General features: G+C 40.4%; 1 protein-coding gene across 2 annotated transcripts; it reads right to left on the reverse strand.

Moving 5' to 3' along the window:
- Nucleotides 1–1419: 1419 nt before the first annotated feature.
- FAM102B (family with sequence similarity 102 member B) lies at nt 1420–19533 on the reverse strand. Of its 2 annotated transcripts, none has more exons than XM_027880451.1 (11): nt 19313–19533; nt 9814–9934; nt 9140–9169; nt 8523–8639; nt 7337–7383; nt 5238–5344; nt 4607–4702; nt 3887–4088; nt 3677–3804; nt 3222–3291; nt 1420–2040 (listed from the first exon to the last, which is right to left on the reverse strand). In XM_027880451.1, exons 1-11 carry the CDS (start codon nt 19528–19530, stop codon nt 2025–2027), a joined length of 1152 nt encoding a protein of 383 aa, XP_027736252.1. In that variant the 5' UTR covers nt 19531–19533; the 3' UTR covers nt 1420–2024. The 2 variants fall into 2 exon arrangements, with proteins under 2 accessions (XP_027736252.1, XP_027736251.1); XM_027880450.1 differs by having other exon boundaries at nt 1420–2045.
- Between the last annotated feature and the right edge of the window lie 847 nt (nt 19534–20380).

Below are 20380 nucleotides of genomic sequence, written 5' to 3' on the forward strand. Positions count from 1 at the left end.
GTCTGTTTTCCTCAAACTACATGTAGTTTTCCTAGTAAACTTAAGTGAGCTACCATCTAGCTACTAATGGGTTTAATAGATTTGTCAGCAAGTGTAGCAAGAGTACTGAAAGCAACTAATGTATTCAAATATACAAAGCAAGTAATGTATTCAAATTTCTTGCATTGTTTGCTTGCAGCAGGATTTGTTTGGTATGAGTTAGTTATGTGACAGGAAAGGGAAACTATAACGTTCTGAGAGATAGCTGTATACCAGCAGTTGAGTAGTTTCTGTTTAAAATTCCTGTGGAGAACAGAAATGGATAATACCACACTTCTATTAACAGCAGCTAGAATAGAATCTTTGCATTAATTCTTTTAAAGAGACTATAATTAACAGAAGGAAATAAAAGTATTTAAGTACCGAAACTGAGAAATAGCTCATATTCTTCATATTCAATAACAGTACTCAAGCTTTAAAAATCTGAGAATTCCTTAAAAATACAAATAAAAATCTGTTTAATAATTCTGGTATGGAGTTCTAGAAAACAGTCTGCTTTTTCTGATTTAACCTATTAAATATGGCCTACTTCTACTTCAGTTAAAAAGTATCAAACATCACTGAGCAGAACTTGAAGCATTCTGAGCTTTCAAAAGTGGCCACACTATTTTTATTTATTCCAAGCCTTACTGATGAACAGTACCACTAAACGTAACAAAATTAAAGCCATTTGCAGTTTACAATTAGTTACACATGTCACCTAACATATCCCTTTAAAAATGGATTCATTCCTATTCTCAATGAAAATTTAAAGAGATCTTTCTTGCCTGTCAGGCAAATCACTACTTGTGCAAATTTAAATACAGTACATTGACTTTAATGCAACAGTGGACAGATGGTGAAGAAAGAAGTGTTCAACAAGGATGTTGCACACTAAAACTTTTTCAGAGTGCAGAGTATGTCTACAATAAAGTGCTTTTCTTAACAAGTTATATTAATAATAGTATAGATGTTTACCTAGTTTTAAAGCTTAAATTCTTAGTAAATTCTTTAATCTCCCCGTACGTCCCCAATCCCGCAAGGCACATTCAAAACACAAGCAAAGCACTAACTGTGAAGGATTAAGCTACAATAAAAAAAATTAAGTGGTAGTAAACTACTGACTAGGTTTGTAAACAGTACCATCCCACTGAATCTTAAGGTTCATGCATTGCTGGAGTGAGTTCCTGTGGAAGCAGCTTCTGTCCTCCAGATATAACAATCAAGCCAGCTTTCTTGCTAATACTCTACTGAGCCTTAGTGTTTTGATGTGGATTCCCACTTTTTTCATCACTTGAACAGAAAGCATGTCACATTTGATACATTTAAACCTGTGGACTTGATTTACAGTTAACACAACTGATTACTGGCTGGTTTAGATGTATTTAGCTTTGGGGCTTCTTTAAATGCATGTGAAGTTCACCTCTGCTGTTCAACCTTACCATGAAGTTGTGCTCAGTACTCGAAAGCTTTTGGTTCTGTTAAAACACAGCTAGGCTGTTTTGTGGAGGCCACAACATTGGCTTGATAGTGACTGATTTGACAGAAGTAATCTGTACTTCTGCAGTTTCTGTAAGACTACAATGGCAGGTAGGATCAAACTGAGTAATTGCTTTCTTCAGATGCATTTAAGACCAACTTTCAGAAGCCTCATTAGAAAAGAAGTTGTGAACAAAGTACGGTCGCCACAAGTGATCTCTTGTATTAAAGACTGAAATGGGACTCGCCTCATCATGCTTCCACAAATTAAAAAGTAATTCCATTAACATCAGATGGAGCTTACAAAAACAGTCCAAGGTATACACAGTTAAACACTGCCTTCATACCACAGAAGATGATGCTCTATGAGCAAGAGGCATTCCATTCCTTTTCCGAAAAAGATCACATTGAGTTAATTTTGTGTTTCTCAACTCTTGCAACAGAGCAAACAAAACCAGAAGCAGCAACACCAGAGCTCGAAGTTTTCCTCGTTTGTCATTCTAGTTTAGCGTTTTATCACCACCTGCTCATAAGCTCCAGATCCTACTCTGAAAGTTTGAAAGAAATTAGTTCAATGTCAGTTTAAATGGAAGCTAAAACAGCAAATGTCACAGAGCAGTAATTTTATTGTTTAATCAACCCAACCAACCAATACCCTGCCAAAAAACCCCCAACAACTCCCCCAGCCAGACAGCTAAATGTGAAGGGTGATTATTAGCATATCTCTGAGTCACCAACAGTTTAATGCATTAAAGTAATTTTTGTTACACCAAAGCCAAAATAGAGAATGAAAAGTAATGTTACTGAAAAAGAAGTTACTGTTGGACTTCTCTATAGCATCTTAAACATGACCTTTAGGATACCCCTCCCCACAGCTATATCATATGCAGCTAATTGCTTGCATGTATCAAATGCAATTATTTTATCACTTTCAATGCATTACTAGCTGCCTTTATACCTAACTTCAGAAAGAATTGCTGAAATGCTAATGCTGTGCTAAATCCTTGAGATAAAAATGTTGAGTTACGTTGGACTGTAGAAACATGATATTAGAGCATATTCTTACCTGTTTTTCGTGCTTCTAAAAAATGAGAAGATTAATACATTCAGGTCAAGTCATATATTAGAGTATTTGAAGAGGATTTAGAGAACAGAAAAAAATGTCTCTTGTTCTGAAAAAACTACAAGAAGATAATCTGAAGCAGATTATCAAAGGAGAGAGTATAGGGCTGCAAATAGTTGAAAGAGGAACAAACCATTGAAACAAACAATGAAACAGATGGAAACAGGATTTGTGAGAAAAACTAAACTGAAGAAAATTAGGCTTGTTATCAGGAAGACGTACAAGCTTGAAACTGTAAAGGTAGATGTGTAAAACATTTATAACTTCTTTTCCACTCCAGTGGAAAGGCTATAGAGCTAAGATTTGAAACTGGTGTCTGTTTCCTGTGGTGATACTGAAACATTGCTCATATCTGACAACTTTGGAACTGAGGCTCTTCAGGAGCTCTCGAAGTTACAACTCTTATGGCTGACACATCAGTTCTGTTTTGGAACTGACCTGTGTGTTCTGTTTTAAAAGCTGACAGTCTAGTTTTTTTGGTCCTTTTAAGGGATGCAAAATAAAAAGACATAAAGATCAAGAATATAGATAAAGAGTAGTTGCTGTATAAGATGCATTTTTATTTAGTATTGTCTGTGGGTTACCTGTTTAGATTACATACCTGTTAGGTAGATGATGGCTTCCAAAAGAAGTGCTTCCACCAGGGCCCACAAATAATCTTAAACCTTCTTCTAAAAGGCAAGTGAATTAAAATATGTTAGCTATATGTTGCCCTAGCTAAAAATAAGCAATTTTGAATATACTAGCTTTGTGGCTGATACTTTCAGATGCAAATATTTTAATTAATGAAGAACCAACCTTCACATGGTGTAGGTTGGAGGAACTACTTTTGTTGTAGATTTGCACCTGCTCTTTTATTAGTAATTATCTGGGAAAGTTCCCTGAGTCATGTAAAGGTTTTTTAACTTTTGGGAGACAGGGTGAAGCAGAAAATGTAGTGATCCATGGGCACAGTCCTTACAATTACAAGCAACAGGGACTATGAAGAGAGTGGATTTTCCCAAGGCCTGTAATGTATATCAGTCTTTTTCTAAGCTTCCTTATTTATCTCCATACCTTCTGCACTTGAGTCCAAACTGAAGTCTTGACTCTGAAGTATTTTTTCAACTATATCATCAGCATCAACTCTGGTAGCATCAACCCTCTTCAGCTGTGACTCCACAGAGTCTTGCTTTACAGGATGTCTGCAAAAATAAATATATTCAGAGCTCTTAGAAGTAATTTGTGTTTTACTTCTGCTAGATAAGGCCTTCAGGTTAAGTGTACCTGCACTGTTTTTCTGACGGTGCATCTTCAGGAGACGTATCAGTATTAGCTTCAGTTACTTTGGGCTCAGTCTCTTCACATGGCTCTAGAATGCTGCCGGTTCCTGTTGAGGTGCTCCCCACCGAGGTGCTCCCCACGGAGGTGTTCCTCCTGTGGCACAGCTCAGACAGACTGGATGATCTAGAGTGACATGTGCTGTATCCTGGTGGGAAAATGCAGCAGAGTTGGGTTAGGTTGTTCTCCACAGCCAAGGTCCATCCTGAAAGCAGAATTTGTGCTTTGTCTTCTTATCAAGAGACTTCAAAAGCCCTATGAATGTATGTGTGTACACCAACCAGGGAATTCAGGGTTTGAATTCTAGCACATGCCATTATCTTTTTGTTCTAAGTAGCTCATACTTCATAACAAATATCATGACAAATGTCATCCCCTTCAGCTTTTAGAGCTACATCTCTATTTGCAAGTTGTTTTTATACACGGAAGGTGTGAAAATCTCATTCAGTTAAAGGGAACAAGGGCAAAAAGCACTCTGGCATCAGAAGAAATCGCTCATTGTGATTTTAAGAGGAGGAAAAAGCATTACCTACGCCACACCTCAAACTCCTAGGAAAAAGCTTTCAACTTCAAACCCTTTATAAGCATAAAGTATATTGTCTACTGTCTAAACCTGTGAAAGCAAATAACCCCCCAACAACTTGTAACAGAATTGTTAACAGCTACCTGACAGTTTTGATTGCTGACTTGCATAGCTTGATGTTCTGGAATGTCCACATGCACCAAGTTCATCTGGGACAGAGGCACTCTTTGCGGAGATATCTGCAACATAAGCAAGCCAGACTGTTCCTTAAGCCAGCTTTATTGTTGTTTTGCCTGTAATCTTGATTAGATTAAAAAAATCATATTTCCCAGAGGGGTTAGAGACTTCACACTGGTTTTCTACAAACCTTTTGGAGATTCAAGTGCTGCAAAAATACCATGTATGTTAATGAATATGCATTCCTTAAAAAAAAAAAAAATCATAATATGTATCTGAGCAAGACAGAGAACAACCAGAGTTAGAAAGATTTGTATGAAATGTAGTTCTAGATTTGTCCACAGTGTCAGCATTGAAGAGGTGACCATGCTTTCTCTGGTATCATAGTAGAATGTTGTGCCAGATGTTTTCTGTCTGGGAAATGAACTGTGGTTAAGAGCTTCAGCTGTGTTTGGAGTAGAAACTAACAAGCCATGTAAGAAGGTTCCTTTGTGGGCCAACTGTCAGCATCTCTTAAAGATTTGAAGTATTTTGTACATCTTCAAGCTGTGAGGTGAGTTATAAAAGCATTGAGACATTAAGAGTGTTATTATTTACCTGCTGTACCCAGATGTGCTACTTTTAAGTTTTCTCCACCTTTCCTGTCTTCATGCAAGGATTCTGATTCTCCAGCAATTGCTATAGATGTTGCTGTGGAAGGAGGCCTGTAAGAAAAAGGTGGTTCAGATTTGCTGTACTTCTGTCGTAATCCCTCCAAATTGATTAACACATAGTTCTCCTTTCCAATAAGTTGGCATAATTGATATTGAGCATCAAGTTAACAGACCTACAATTCTGTTCTGAAAAAATGCTGCCTAGTCCCCTGTTGAAGAAAAAAAAAAAAAAAAAAGCTTTTGCTATTAAGCTTAAGGACATTTTACAGAATCCATCTGCTCAGCCCTCAGGCTTCTGGGGATCCTGGGAAGGGCTTTTCCTTTTGTGATCATTGGTGGAGTGATAAGTCTTTATTTTGAAGTTCTTTCTTATTATTTTTTTTTTAAGTGTATGAATCACAGGATACTTTACATGCTAAGAATATATGTAATTCAGTACTTCATGGAATCCATGACAAGATGATAAGTTAAAAAAAACCCCAAACGTGCACAGTGTGACAGTTGGCCAAGTTGCTTGTGTGCTATGACGCAGTCCTGGCTTTCTTTCATCTGTCACAGTACAGGAGGAGTAACTCTCCCGCTCCTAACAAAGGGGCCTATGGCACCATCTCCATGTATTCCCCACTAAATTTTACCTCCCACAAAACAAAAAAAAGCATCGTGTATGACATTAATTTAAATTTTGGTTCAATATTAAAGACATTTGAATATAGCTTAAATGCTTGTTTGAGCTAATACCAAGACCCAAAGGGATATAAAACCTCTAAGTTTGTGTTTGGCTAGTGCAAAAGAAACTAATAAGAAAATGACAAAGTGAAAGCAATCTTCTCTTGCAAGCAGTACAACCAAAATACATTTCAAGATGTTGCCTACATCAGTTTTTGTAATGCTTTGTTATTTTCTGCTTTGGGAACAGAATGTTGGTGTGCATACAAATGGATGTTTGTTGACATTTTTAGATTTGACGTATTCAGTAAATCAGGCACTGTCTTTATGTACAGTAACATATCCTCTTTTATGTTTGAAAGTAAAGAGAGAAGGAAAAAAAGCACTATGGGAAATACAGTGTTGTGTGACTTAACTGCCTAACATACTTCTGAAAGAAGAGCTGAATGCTTTCAGGGATGTCACCCCAGATCAAACATCGAGCATTCTAGGCTGCTTCATAAAATATGTAGCTGATTTCAGATTGTGAAACTGTTTTAAGGTTTATTTTTCCTTCTACAAAGGACATCTGGATTAGATAAATTTTTTGTTCTGTTGTGTTGAAAGTTTATCTTCCAGGAAATGGTTATATCACCAGTTTGGCAGAAAATGCCAAGTCTGAATAACTTGAGTTAGAGATCTTTTCGCAGGGAACCAGAAAGCTATTTAGGTACTAATTTCAACTCCTTCAGTACTAGACAGTAAAAAAAAAACAAACACATTGTTTTATTGGTATACAAGAGTAATGATTAGTTGCCTTTGAGAAATTGGTTTAATGGATACAGTGATGTATTTGTTAATAGGTCTGACTCTAAAGTAAATCTACTAGAACTGCTCTTAAGTAAAAGAGGTGCTGAATAATCAGTATGCACAAGATGAGATTCTGCAGCATTTTCTTCATGCAAGGGGACACTGAAGAGTTTGTATGGTGAATCACCTAAGTTAGACTGGTGAAAAAAACCATAGCAAAACTATTATGTTTCCCTAACTACAGATTAAAGACAGTGAGGCTGAGGATCCTCAATATGTGTATTTTCCTAAGCTACCTCCCCCCTCAGATGGTACCTCCTGTATATTTTACTAGGTTGCATAATACTAACAGATACTAACTAAGTATCTGTAAGTGCTTTCTCTTGTATTAAGACACATCACACTTCTGTTGTGGGTATTTTTTCCCCCAAGTAATCTTTTAAAATTATAAGAGACTTGTGAATAAAAGTTATAACAGCGCATTTTCCAAACACAAGTATGAGTCAGATCACCCCATATCAGGTATATTTATATAAAGTTGCTGCAGGAACAGTTTCCCTTAAGTTTTTAGATTTTTTTCAAACTTACGTTTTAAAGCATGGGTCTCCAGACATCAGCTGCATGTTGATCAAAACCTACATGTTAAGGAAACAAAACCCACTGTAAGAAAAAAAAAATGGTCTGTGACACATACGTGGTCATGTCACTAAGTTATACTTGCCACAAATGTTAAATTTAAGTAAAATAAAGTGCCATCATCACATATGCAAACTATCACACTTAAGCAAGAAGTTACATTTTTTTCCTTAGTAGGCATGCAAACAATACAAAATAGCATTTAAAGTAACGTAGTTATATGTACAAGAGTCTGAAAAAGACACATAGATCAAGGAGAATATTAAAATCATTAATAGTTAAGATGGCTTCAAGGGAAAAACAGAGACAGGAAATCTAAAACATTAATGAGCAACGAGAATATTGTTTAGAACAGTGAGTGTTGAAGTGTGTTCTTTGCTGAGGGTGTTTAGCAAAACTGCTGCCTTACAGGAACGGGTTGTGCTGACATCAGACCCAGCAAAACCACACAAGGTAAATAAGCCATAGGACACAGTGCAGTGAGAGGGCTTGTTGGCCAGGTCAAAGCCATCAATTGCAAGTGTTCTGGATGAAGCCTATGATCATCAAAGAAATCAGAAAGTGCATGCATCCTGAATAATATGGGCATCTTAGCCTAGTGTCTCAGTAGGAAAACAATTTTTTTATTTTCAGGTTTTGGACCTTATTCATTCTTTTTAGCTTCATGGACTAATGGAAGAGAACAGCAGAGAGAGTTTCTTGCAACAATCCTCACCAACTGTTACATCAATTACTATTAAACAGAAAACAGGAAAGCCCCAGGAGCCATGCAGGTGTTGAAGCTGGCTTATGTATAAATAAGCCAATTAACAGATTGACTCTCAGAAAGATGCAGAGGAAGTTGCCCAGTCTTAAAGATATTATGTATTAACCTGTTCATTTTTCAACTACCATTAGAATACCTTTCGAAAGCTTTTCTTTTGCAGCTATCCAGCTCCATTTAAAAGAGTAGGACAAGTTCTATTTTTGACCACATGGATTTTGATGATTGTCTCTAAACAATGCTTTTGGTTTTACTTTAAATAGCTCTCCTTCTAGAAAGAGGTTCAGCAAATAAGTTTTAAATTTCATTAAGTGCTTACTAATACTACTTGTTCTCTGCTTTATTACTTTAAGTATGATAAAGGAAACAAATTACTTTGAGAATGGAGTTGTCTTGTCTTGTATTTTTGGTATCATAACCTTCCAGTAAACAGCGGCGAGTGGTATTTCCCGATCCAGCAAACTCTGCTAGATTCAGATCTGCAAATCCCAGCTGTTAAGAGAAAATGGTAAAGTTACTGGTAAGCATATGACTAAATAAAGGTACTTGCAGCATCCCACACTGAATGCCACTCAACAGCAGTTTCTCTCAAATATGAATAAGAGGATGCCAAATAAAGGGAGTGACCCCAGGCAAAAAGCAGAAAACTAACTTGGAGTGTCAAATTCAGCATAGTTCTGTATACAGTTAAAAAGTTAAAGTGCCAAAAGAGAAAGATAATGAGGAGAATTTTCTTTATTTTTTAATGGAAACACCTGCTATTTTTAATCCTTTCCACATAATCAAATTGAAAGAAAAAAAAATTTGGTGATATAATATTGTTATACACTTATTAAGTGCACTGATGAGAGTTCCAACAGCACTGTGTCACTATAATGCACATAATGAAATCATGGGTATTAGAGTACTATTCTGGAATTACTTTAAAAGGGCATAAAATGACAAGAAAGAAAAGCTTATCTGTAGGCAAAATTACCTACATCTCCATTTACCTTTGCATATGCCTTTCCTCCTTTCAATTCCTAGGGGGGTGGGAAAAAGAAAAAAGGAAAAAAGACACACCATTAAGGCATTAAAGATACTGACTCATGATTTTTCTTTTCTTTGTTTTGTTTGTTTGTTTGTTTTTTTTTTAGAAAAGCAGATACTTATCTTTGTTTTAAAATACCTCACCATACGTGCTAGCCTATCCTGTTGTCATTTAGACTTAGCATTCCTAATGCCTTTGGTGCAGGCCAGATTAGATTCTCATCCTGGAGAGGGGGAAGAGCAAGTGCCCGATGCCAGTCAGCATTTGGCTCCTGCAAGGTCTGGCCCCTAAGGCAGCACGTTCTGGGTACAGAATTCTGGTACTTAGCACAGTTCAAGGCCTCTAAGCTTACTGCTGCAAGTATCAATCTTGGTAAAGTTTGATGACTCTATAAACACTGATGAGGGATTCCTTCGGTGCCTCGCTGGAAAAAAAGTGTTCTTTTCAAAAAGAACTTAGAAACCCCATGAATTAGTCAAAGTAAGGTAATTAAAAACATTACTGCAAAATTTTGACAAAAGGAATACCTGACACGGTTGCAGCTGAAGTTTTATGAAGTTTATCAGACATTCCAAAATGAAAACAAGTGAAGAAGGAGCAAGGAAAAGAGGAGAGGAGGGGAAAAGAGCTACTTACCTTCCGTACAGACACCCTGCAAGTGCAGGTATCCAGAATCCCTGTTGTGGCACTGGCACTGATTTTACACATAAATAAGAATTTTTTCTTCCAGCGGACGCAGTTTGCCTGCACTACCTCCCTGCAGGTAGAGAGCATACACTTAGAATTAGTTGGATATACATTCACAATCATAAACTGCAGTAACACAGCTCAAGAACAAACACTGTTTCCACTGTTTGTAGAATGGTCACTTCATGTCAATTGTGTTCCAAAGCCTGAATAATAATAATCCTCCATTCTTCTCTTTGACCAGTAACTGTTTCAAACCTTGAACACAAGACCTCCAAAAAAATTAAACAGCCATGTGTTTTTGCAAATGAATGAGACCATAATTTTTCCAGTTTGCCTGAGGAAAGTGAAGTTCTCCTGAACATTAGCTCTGAGGCACTGTCTTCCAAGCCACTGAGCTTTGCACTGTACTCAAGATACTATCTTTGACAAGTAGTTTTTTAACACAGAGAAAGGGAGCATCATAATAATATTATTATCTTTGACAAGTAGTTTTTTAATACAGAGAAAGGGAGCATCAGACAAGCAGAACTAGTTAATTTGAGACTTGGAAAAGTAGAAAGGACATGATGTGCAATAACCAGACACAGTGTAATGAACTTGGGGCAAACAAGAATTTCAGCTACATACTCAGGTTGCCTTTTGAGAGCAGAATGACATATCTGAACGGATTTGTTCCTCACAGGAGGATAGCAATCTGCCAGTGTGATGCAGCTGAGAAAAAGGCAAAAATGTAGGATGCTTTCAGCTATATTAGTGCCATTTTGTAAGGCTCAGACAGAACACATTATTCTGTTGGGCCAACTAAGCAAGAACGGACTCCAAAATGAACAGGTACAGGAAAACTCTGGTATCTTATAAGAAAAAATTGCATATAATAAAAATACACTGGTGACTAAAACACTTGAGAGACCAAATAATTTTAAGTCAAATGAAAAGTGGTTAGGACCAATATAAAGTATAACCAAACACCCACTTAAAAGTTAAAAGGTCTCAAATCACAGAGCAAGTTTCAGCCTTCAAATAAGAGAAAAAGAAGCAAAAAATTCTTACTGTATTTTACAAGGTTGGCCAGTTTGTCAGTAATGGCATGTAAGGACTATGATTTTGAGGGACCTGCCTCAGTGATTTACAGCTCCTTTCTAGCCCCATGTTTCTAAACTCAAAACTTAGAACTGTGGAGAAACTGAGATAATTCCTTCTACCACTCTAATCATTCAAGTACAGTCTTCACATATTAAAGTGATACTTGTCCTTTTTTTCTCTTCGGTTTTTCTAATGCATATATTCCTATGTTTTATATTAAGTCCTTCCAGTAGCTTATTATTGAAGATCCAGTTTAATGTCTTTAACAGACAGAATTCCAAGGTTTTGCTTAAGTTGGAGTCAGAGTTCATCACACCTATGGAAAAGGGAAGAATTGCAGGGCACTCACAAAAGCTCCCTTTGCTCTGCTGCTGAGACAGGCAGCTACAGAGCTCCCTGGCACTGTGACTTCCAGGAATAAACTAGCCTGCCTAAAATGAGTCAGTTTAATGGCCACAGCAGCCTAACAGATTCTGATGATGCGACACTGAGTCACATTCAAGCGTGTGACCCAAAGGGAACATGCTCCCTACACCCACTGCCGTTTAGCTGGTACGTTTTACATCGCAAACTTCTTTGTACAACCCAAAACCAAACCCAACCAACTGCCCCCACTCCCACTGAACATTCTTCTGATTCCATTCTATAAAAGAACATTTGGGCATATTTTAATTAAGGTAAATTTTTAGTGAAGAAGAGTATCAGCTAGCTATTCCTGTTATGCTGGAAGAACAAAAAGGAAAAAAAAAGTCAAATAATCAGAGCATTTAACTTAAACAGTAACATCTAAGTTTATAAGATTCTTAGTTGAAGTGCAAGGCCTCTAGAAAATAAACAGCTGTATTGATTGGTTACTATGGAAACGAACCCAGATAACTTCTTGGCAACTGTGCCACAGGCAGACTGGGAAAGCTTTGCTGGGGAAAGCTTTCCGCTCTGAGTCAGCTTCCTATGAGCCTCCAGTCACTTTACCACATGCAAAGCAAAACCAGTTGTTTTCTTAATCAAAAACGTATCTTAGTTACTAAGATTCATTCAGATACACACTGTGGGTTGTAGTGCTTTGGTGAGATTTAATGAACGCTGTCAGTAATATGTAACCAAGAATAAGTTCAGTTAACAGATATTGTAAGATAAAGTGATTCCAAAGCATAGTTTAAGTTACTGTCAGTTTAACAAATTAATTTTTTCTTTAGAGGGACAGTTCCACATTGACTAAATTTCAAATGCAAGATTTCAGCTGTAAACAAGGAGAAAATATGTCATTGTGTTGATAAGATGGCCTGAGAGCAGCATGGCTGCTGCAGCTCCGCTCTCCAGATCCAACCAGCAGCAAGGCTGAAGATATATTTATTGCTGGTAAGCACCCACAGCCAGCACACACACAGGTCACAGGCACACAGAGCACTCACAGGCAGCTAACCCACTCCCCTCTCTGGCTGAGCACCACAGAGCTCTGCTACAGATATAGAAATATGTGTATATCTATCTATCTATCTATATATCTCCCAGGCTACACCACCTTCTCCACAGCTAGTCCAGCTTGATCCCTCCTGGTGGCATTTGCATACTCACACACCTGCATTCACTGCACAGGCACACGGGTCTCTGACTCCTGGTCCCACCCCCATGGCTGGCACTGGTTTTAACTCATCTCTACTTTACAGTTCCTGGCACTCAGGTGCTCTGTCCCACGATCCCAGGCCAGCTGCTGGCACAAAGGACACGCAGGTCCTGTGACCCACAGGTCCACTCCCACGGCTGGTACTTCAGTCTGCTCACGCAGGTCTCTCCTGTTGCTGGCACCACAGACACCCAGGCCCTGTGTCACCAAACCTTGACTCCAGTTGCTGGTACTCAGACCCCCACGCTCCCATACACACTGGACAGAGAGCCCTTCCCCCAGGAAGGAGTTAGAATGTAGTTCAGTATGAAAATACAATAGACAGACAAATGTACCAACCAGCAAACTATTTACATCTTACTGGCCCTTTTATCCCCTTAGCTCTCTGTTTTTCCCACACTTGTTCCTCCTCAAATCACTTAAACTCATCCCTTCCTCCACTTTTAGTTCCTCCCCCAGATGTCCCATAATAAGGCTCTTCCCCTGTATCCCATGATGTGTCTCATATGCAGCAACTCCCCTCAGTCCAAAAATGTCTTCAGTGTTAGTTTGACATGATGGGTTTCCTGCCTGGACAATGGGGCTGAGGCTCTCCTGGGACAGCCCTAGGAGGGGCCTGGACAGGGTGTCCTTTTGTCTAAGCCCATAATTTCAGTTCCCCACCTGCCTCTGTGTCCCTGGGCTTGTGTAGATGGGACTTTGATGGGCTGATGGTTCCTGTGACAGGACTGGGAATTCTGTGGTTTTTCTGCTCAGGAAGAAATGCAGTTTACTTTTCCTTTAATACTCTGTTTCCCCCATGCCAGAGGCATAAAAGAACATGCATTTTCTCCAACAAAAACATTTTTTCCTAAGCATTGCTGAAAACCTGAACAAAACCAGTCATTTACAAACAGAGCTTCAATGTTTCACAAATTTCAGCAGTAAGCAAACAGCTGCTCTGCAAGAAGAGCTCCACTTGTTTACAGTGCACAGCTTCCCAGTTAATTTGCTGTTGGTACATGCAAAACTCAAACAGAGCAATCATTTTCCGTGCCACGTTTTTACTCATAATAAACAGGTTACATCTTTAGCAACACATCATGTCAAGAATTCCTTATGAAATATATATAAAGTCTTCTTTGCATGGATGAAACACTGCTGGTTACAGGCAAATGCAGAGACCTGGAAGGGAATTAGAACTGTGAAGGGCAAACTGCATTAGCAAGACTGTAGTCAGCGAGTCAAAGGAAGTGATTGTTCCCCTCTGCTGAACACCTGTGAGACTGTATCTGCAGCACTGGGCCTGGTTCAGGGGCATTCTTGGTAGAAGACAGACACTAACAAACTGAAACAAGTCCAGGGAGTGTGAGATGACAGCCTGGAGTCAGGGATGAGGGGGATGAAGAACCTGATGCAGGAGAATTTGGGAACATGGGATTTTTACAATCTGAAGATGAGGTGAAGGAAGATCTAATTGCCATCTTCAGCCTTCTCTGCTGAGTCAGGGAGAAGATGGAGCCAGATGTTTCTTAGTAGGGAGCAGAGAAAAGAGGCAATAACCAGAGAAATTCCAATAAAATAAGTGGAAAACACAATAAAAGTGGTGAAGCAGGAGGACACAATGTCTACAAAAACTGTCATCTCCATTCTCACTGATTTTCTAAAGCTGACAGGACAAAGCTCTGAGCTTCCTGATCAAACTGAAGTTAGCCTTACTTTGATCAGGCAGTTGGACTTCATGATCCCTAGCAGTCCCCTTTGCCCTAAATTATTCCATGAACAGAAATAGTCCTTAAAATATGAAGGCAATCAGGCACTATAGTGCTTGTAAACAGCAGTACTGTGCTCCATGTACTGTGCTGGGGTCAGGTTTAAAAACCAAACCAAAAAACCCTCACCAGCTCTTTTTTAAACTTCTCCACAAGCCAGGCACCTTAACCAGGAAAGCTTTTCCCACCACCCCTCCCTGTTTAACAGATGCCTGCCCTGTATCTCTTATCAGGAACATTCTTGTGACAAGTTAGCTGTTGTTGTATCTCTTAGCAGTACTTACAGTTACAGTAACACAAGTCTCACAAGACTGAGCCCTATTCAAATCTGCAATAAACAGTTGTGCCCCATGCAAAATGCAGACTGCAAAATCATTTATCCTCCTACAATAGTCCAAAGGTGACCCTCTTTAAAAACAGAGAGCTGGTTAAGCTATGTTACTGTCGGGAGATAATTTCCCTTTCAAAAGCAATGGCAGCAATTGGGAAAAGAATGGTTAAAAGGCAATTTGAAGAGCCCAGTGAGGCAGAAAATGTACTTCCTGGTGTCACAAAAAACAGATGTAGTTTTAGACAGTCAAGAAGGAGGTGGCCAAGCATCACTAGAAATAAGAAGCACTTATTACCTGGAAGATAAGAAATCAATTCCTACAGAAGACATTTATATGCTCTAGTCTATATCTATGAGGAATAAGAATATATTAATGGAAGTAATGCAAGATCTGAGACTTCCTCTCAGGACTCAAGAATGTGCTGGACATAAAAAAGACCCCACATCCCTATAATCAGTTGGAAAATGTTTTTATGAAAAACTTATAGTTCTTGGTCACCCTGAATCTCTGTCACAGATACCAATCATAATCAGCTTCTTAGTTTAGAATGTTGCTGTGTAAAAGAATGAAGAGAAAAACATCATCAGTCTAAATTGTCAGAAAGGCAGGGGAATATGACCAAATTGAAGACCGCAGTCAGAAGAACACACCAACCAGCAAGTCCTTTCCTTGACTGGGGTGCAGCTGGAAACCAAGCTAAAAATGGAACTACCAGGCTTACAGCTACTGTAGCCTAAATCTACACAGTACAGTGTTGAAAGTACAGCCTCAAGAAATAAGATCCTTTACTTTCCAAAATTTCTTTGATTTCCTCATATCCCATCTGTTCATTTGCTGCTGATTGAGCAACAGCTCAGTTTATGAGCAGTTATCTACTCTGGGGACCCATCAATTATTTCTTCAGCCCATTAAAATGAGGGCAGTTGCAGAAAGCCCATACTTGTTATATATTTATGTCTACAGTAAAATGGCCATGAATAAATATGCTTAGTATTTGGCCTATTTTAAAGTGCCTTAAAATAGTATTTTTTCCTGTTCAAAATATTCATAGGTGTAATTTCTTCCCTGAAATAATCTTCCATCCTTTCATGGTGCATTAGACATTATGTGCATGATATTTTATGTCCAGGCAGTGTATAGACACACAGAATCCTGCAATCTGCACAAGTGTCCTGTACTAATGTATCCAATTTCAAAGAGAGATCTAGTGACATTGACCCAGGGAAAGACAGAAATTTAGAAAGATGCCTCATTACATAAGAAACCAGGCTTAAGCGAGGAAAGTTTGCTAAATGAAAATGTTAGCATAACTTTGCCATCTATTTGCTGAAAATCCAACCTTGGTTATAAAAATCTAAAAATACAATGGTAAAGATCCAGAAGTCAGGTTAGAAAACTATTTCAAAAAGGGGAGGGCAGGAACTGCTAAAACAACCAAGCCAAACTTCCCCCCTCCCACCACTGCCTTCAAGATTTTCCCTGGTTTAGAGTCAAAGCTTATAACCTGTTCATTCTCCTCAGAATTCTGGGGTCCAGCTCTTGCTCAAACTCTCAAAAATTTCTCCCAGTTTAGACACTGCTGCTACTTGGCCGTTCAATGTCCTTGGATCAAAACTGTATTTGGCACTACCAGATTACTTTAGAAGTTGAATATTTTGTCAGGTAATTAAGAATTCAGCATTATAATACAGAAGTTTCTTATAGGAAATACTCACAAATATGCATAGGGATGTCTCAAATAGAAGTTTTCAAACTGGAGTTCTAAAAAATGACATGTGAACACCAAAACATGAAGTGATGAGGTTGCTATTTATACACAAACCAGATCACTGTGTACTGCACTAGACAAGCTGGTTTTACCTGGCCACAGAATTTCTGTACACTTCAGGCCCACATATGTATCAGCCAGAAAAGTAACTGGACTGTGACAACAAGTCTCCAGTAACACAGACCATGTCTCCATAACATATTTCTTAGGTAGCTCTTTCTCAGCAAAGATCTGACAATGAAAAAAACCTATCTTTCAGTTGCTTAAGTTTTTAACCATGAGAGGGATGATGTCACAGCAATATCACATTGCTTGCAGGATCAGGGCTTAAATCATTCATACAGCACAATCCGCACAGGACTGACAAGACGATCGCTTCGATCTGTTTTCATTGCAGGTTGCTACATATGGGCCTTTATTCCAAGGCAACCACTGACCTGTGTTTTTATGACATTTCTTTCTCAGTGAGTAAGCTTTGGAAAGAAAATGCTAATAATAATAGGGTGGTTTATAGACTATTAATATGACCCTTTTTATGCCCTTTTGATTTTTTTTTTTTTTTTAAGGCAAGAGGCAGCAGGGTATTGGTGTGTATGGATACCAAGTTGAGAACTTAATAACTATAGTACTTAGACCTCAGTGACAAAAATAAAAGCTATGAAGAAAACAGTTTTCCTTATATTATAAAATTTTTGAAGTGAGTTTGTAGATTACTTTCCAAAACAATAGAATTCCTCAAACTTCTTTTATAAGGCTAAAAAAATCACTGCTTTAGGAACATAGCTGCCAGCTCACAGTGAAACTAATAAACGCATGCAACTAGAAGATGATGGCCACTACAAAAAGTTTGCAACTGACAGGTTTTGAAATCCTGCCACTCTGATGTTAACTTAATTTCTTCCTTATTTATTCAGCCCTTTGCTGAATCACCACTGTGAAAATTCAGCTGTTAATTCTTAAGCCAAGAGCAAAGGCACTCCCTATATTGGCACTGAAGGATCACTGCACAAGAATTCTTTACCTTCCTACCAGCACACCTCACCACTTCTCAGCCCAGCAGGAATGACTGAAACTCACAGGGACCTTGCTATACCAGCATATGTTCCATTGCCATACCCTTAGAAAAAGAAAATGGAAGAATTTCTAAACTTCGACTCTAACACAATACATCCACACAATTTGTTACATCATCACAGTTCCTCTTACAATTCCTACTACACGTACTACCTCCTAGCACATGTATTTAACTGTAATAGACCATTCAGAGAGATATGCATGTGGGCTTTCAAACTTTTAATTTTAGCATCATAAACAGGCAAGGCAAAAAAGATTAAGATCACAATAATGTACCAAAACCATCTGCTTGGCTGAAACCAACTCCTTGAACTATCCAGAAGATTTATGTCAGCCTCTGTGAAAATGACTTCAAGACGTTATAGGATGGAGTAGGACAATAGTCCCACATTAGTTCCTGAACTCATGATTGTCATCATCATCTATTACTCATGAAGAAGTCACTCACAAGAAAAATGTTGAGGAAAGGAGACATGAAATGAGAACAGAACACTGTTGAGTTGAACACCCTCCAACCACACAGAAGAAAAATTAATCTTCAATTATACATGCTAGTATAATGGAATGAATGGTTAAATAAGGAAGTTCTAGGCCAAAGTTCCGTTTTGATGCTTCATTCTCCTTGGGTAATTTTACATACAGAATAAAAGGCAGATAATTTAGAAAGCTCTGAAACAGCGGTATTTTAATAAGAAAATAACTGAATATTCACAGACTTGTTACTGTCTGCTCCCAGATTTCTGTGAGACGTTTTCCAGTAAATCCTTTTTGTAATAATGTTAAAGTAATATAATAACCCATAAATACATACATACATCATGAACAAGTATAGTGGGAGGGGAGTCTCCTCCTCCCCAGCCCTGAAGACACAGCACACCCTTCCTATTGACAAACAAGGTTCTGCCTCTGCCTCGTACCTGGAAAAAATTCACACACTGTCACTCCATTTAACCATCGCTCCCCATGAATTGGGGAGCACTGACACAGCCGATGATGGCTCTGTTGCTGAGACAGAACAGAAGGAAAAGAGAAAAAAGACATCTGCCTTGCTGCACTTGCACTGCAGAACCGAGTGTGAACCAAGTCAGTGACACACATGACCCGAACACTTCCAGGAATAACTGAGGACTTTTCCATGAAACTTAGCTCTCCAAGTAAATATCCACAGAACGAAACACAGCAAGCCGACAGAATAAAACCCTAAGGTTGCACAACTCACTCAGCTCAGACTATAGATTTGGGAATAAGAAATTTCCTCCCCTCCCGTTACCCATCTGATCAGGCGATACAGCTCCAGGCATGATGGCACAAGCGACCTGTTTCTCTGGGAGAACCCTCGTCACTCAGGGATTCACGTCCCCTGTTACTCCGTGTTTAAGAGCCGGAATGTTTATTTTATAACGTTACGACTTCAGGCAGCGAGCGGCCACGCAGACGGGGAGTCTACAAGTGCTCCCACATCTGTTCTCCCGTTGGTGCTGGCAAAGCAGGCGGGACGAGAGGACAGCCAGTCTGCCCGCTGTCACGTCGTGCCACAGGAGCCTCCCCTTCGCCGAGGGAAAAGGCGAGCAGCCTCCAAAAGCCACGGGGCAGCCGCCCCCTCCTATCCCTGAGCCCCCGCCCGCCGGGAAACGGGAACCGGCGGAGCCCCGGGCTCGCCCCGAGCCGAGGAGCGGCCAAGGGGCTGCAGAGGCAGCCGGACCGCCCCGGCTCTCGGGGGGACGGGGACTGGAGCGCAGCCCGTGGGACGGGGCTGCCCGCGTGGGGCGGGGATCCCGCAGCCCCCCGGCTGGCGAGCCCCGGAGGCACCTACCGGGAGGACTCCCCGCTGAAGCTGCCCCCGTCCAGCAGCCGCACCTTGCAGAAGAGGATGCCGTTGACGAAGGGCACGGAGGAAAGCTCGTCCAGCTCCAGCTCCACGCGGAACTTGAACTTCTTTTTCATCATGATGAAGGCCATGGGCCAGGGGCCCCCCGGGAGCCGCCCCCACGGCAGCTCCGCTCCGCGCCGGCCGCCTCGCTCCGCTCCCATGCCCGGGGCGAGGGCGGCACCCGGGCCGGGCCGAGCCGGAGCTCCGGCCGCTCCCAGCTCAGCCCCGCCGGCCGCGGCGCTCCCGGACAGCGCTTACATGGCAGGCGACGCCTCCCTTTCAAACCCGCCCGCCTCCGCTCCGCCCGCCAGCGCCCGCCCGACCCATCGGGAGCGCGGCAGCCAAAGGCTCGAATGCGGCCGTGTGGTTCCCCAAGAAGCTGGCCCGGGCGGGGGAAAGGCTGTCTAATAGCGGTGTCCGCAGCAGTGACGTGGCCGCGGCCCCGGTCCCGACCGAGTGGGGCTGCTCCCGCCCTGCCCGGCAGCTCTCCCGCCTCCGGAGACCCCGCCGGGGTGGTGGGCTCGTCCCGCTGGCGGAAACCTCCTGTGCTGCTCATTTTAGAGATCACGGACAAAACAAAGCATCGTCCAGACCTCGGAATTTCAACTCTGAATTTAGGTTCCTTCTGCTGCAATTCAAGCCTTATCGGGGTCTCGTACAGCCGTTCAACCTGCAATTTACAAGTAGCGCTGCTTCTCACACGAGCAACAGATGCTCATATTCTTGTAGAGAAGGAGGGTGTGCTCATCTGTGTGTGCATTTAAGAACAGTCGTCTGGCTTAGGCGATTACAGCAGCACACACGTGACACTCCTGTTTAATGTACAGTTCAATAATACCAGCATATACTCTCCAGGGAACAGCTTTATCTCAAAAACCCATTCCAGGGGATTTAAGCATAAAGGAAGCTCCGAGCACCCTCCATCATCAGATCAGTTTCCTCTTTACACTGTTGCATAAGAAAACCCTAACACACAACACGTCTTCCCACAACTAAGCAGTTATTCACATG

Source organism: Empidonax traillii, unplaced genomic scaffold (genome assembly GCF_003031625.1).
Source record: "Empidonax traillii isolate 1590-97213 ecotype Southwest subspecies unplaced genomic scaffold, ASM303162v1 scaffold69:size3087049, whole genome shotgun sequence".
In the NCBI taxonomy this organism is placed as follows: domain Eukaryota; kingdom Metazoa; phylum Chordata; class Aves; order Passeriformes; family Tyrannidae; genus Empidonax; species Empidonax traillii.

What these genes read in the sequence shown, in the direction of transcription:
- FAM102B (XM_027880450.1), bottom strand. Translation starts at nt 19,530, where the DNA reads ATGGGAGCGGAGCGAGGCGGCCGGCGCGGAGCGGAGCTGCCGTGGGGG. An exon ending in GGAGACCCATGCTTTAAAAC is followed by an intron (nt 5,345 to 7,336) that starts GTAAGTTTGAAA and finishes TTTTTCTTACAG; the next exon opens with GCCTCCTTCCACAGCAACAT. An exon ending in CCGTCAGAAAAACAGTGCAG is followed by an intron (nt 3,805 to 3,886) that starts GTACACTTAACC and finishes TTATTTTTGCAG; the next exon opens with ACATCCTGTAAAGCAAGACT.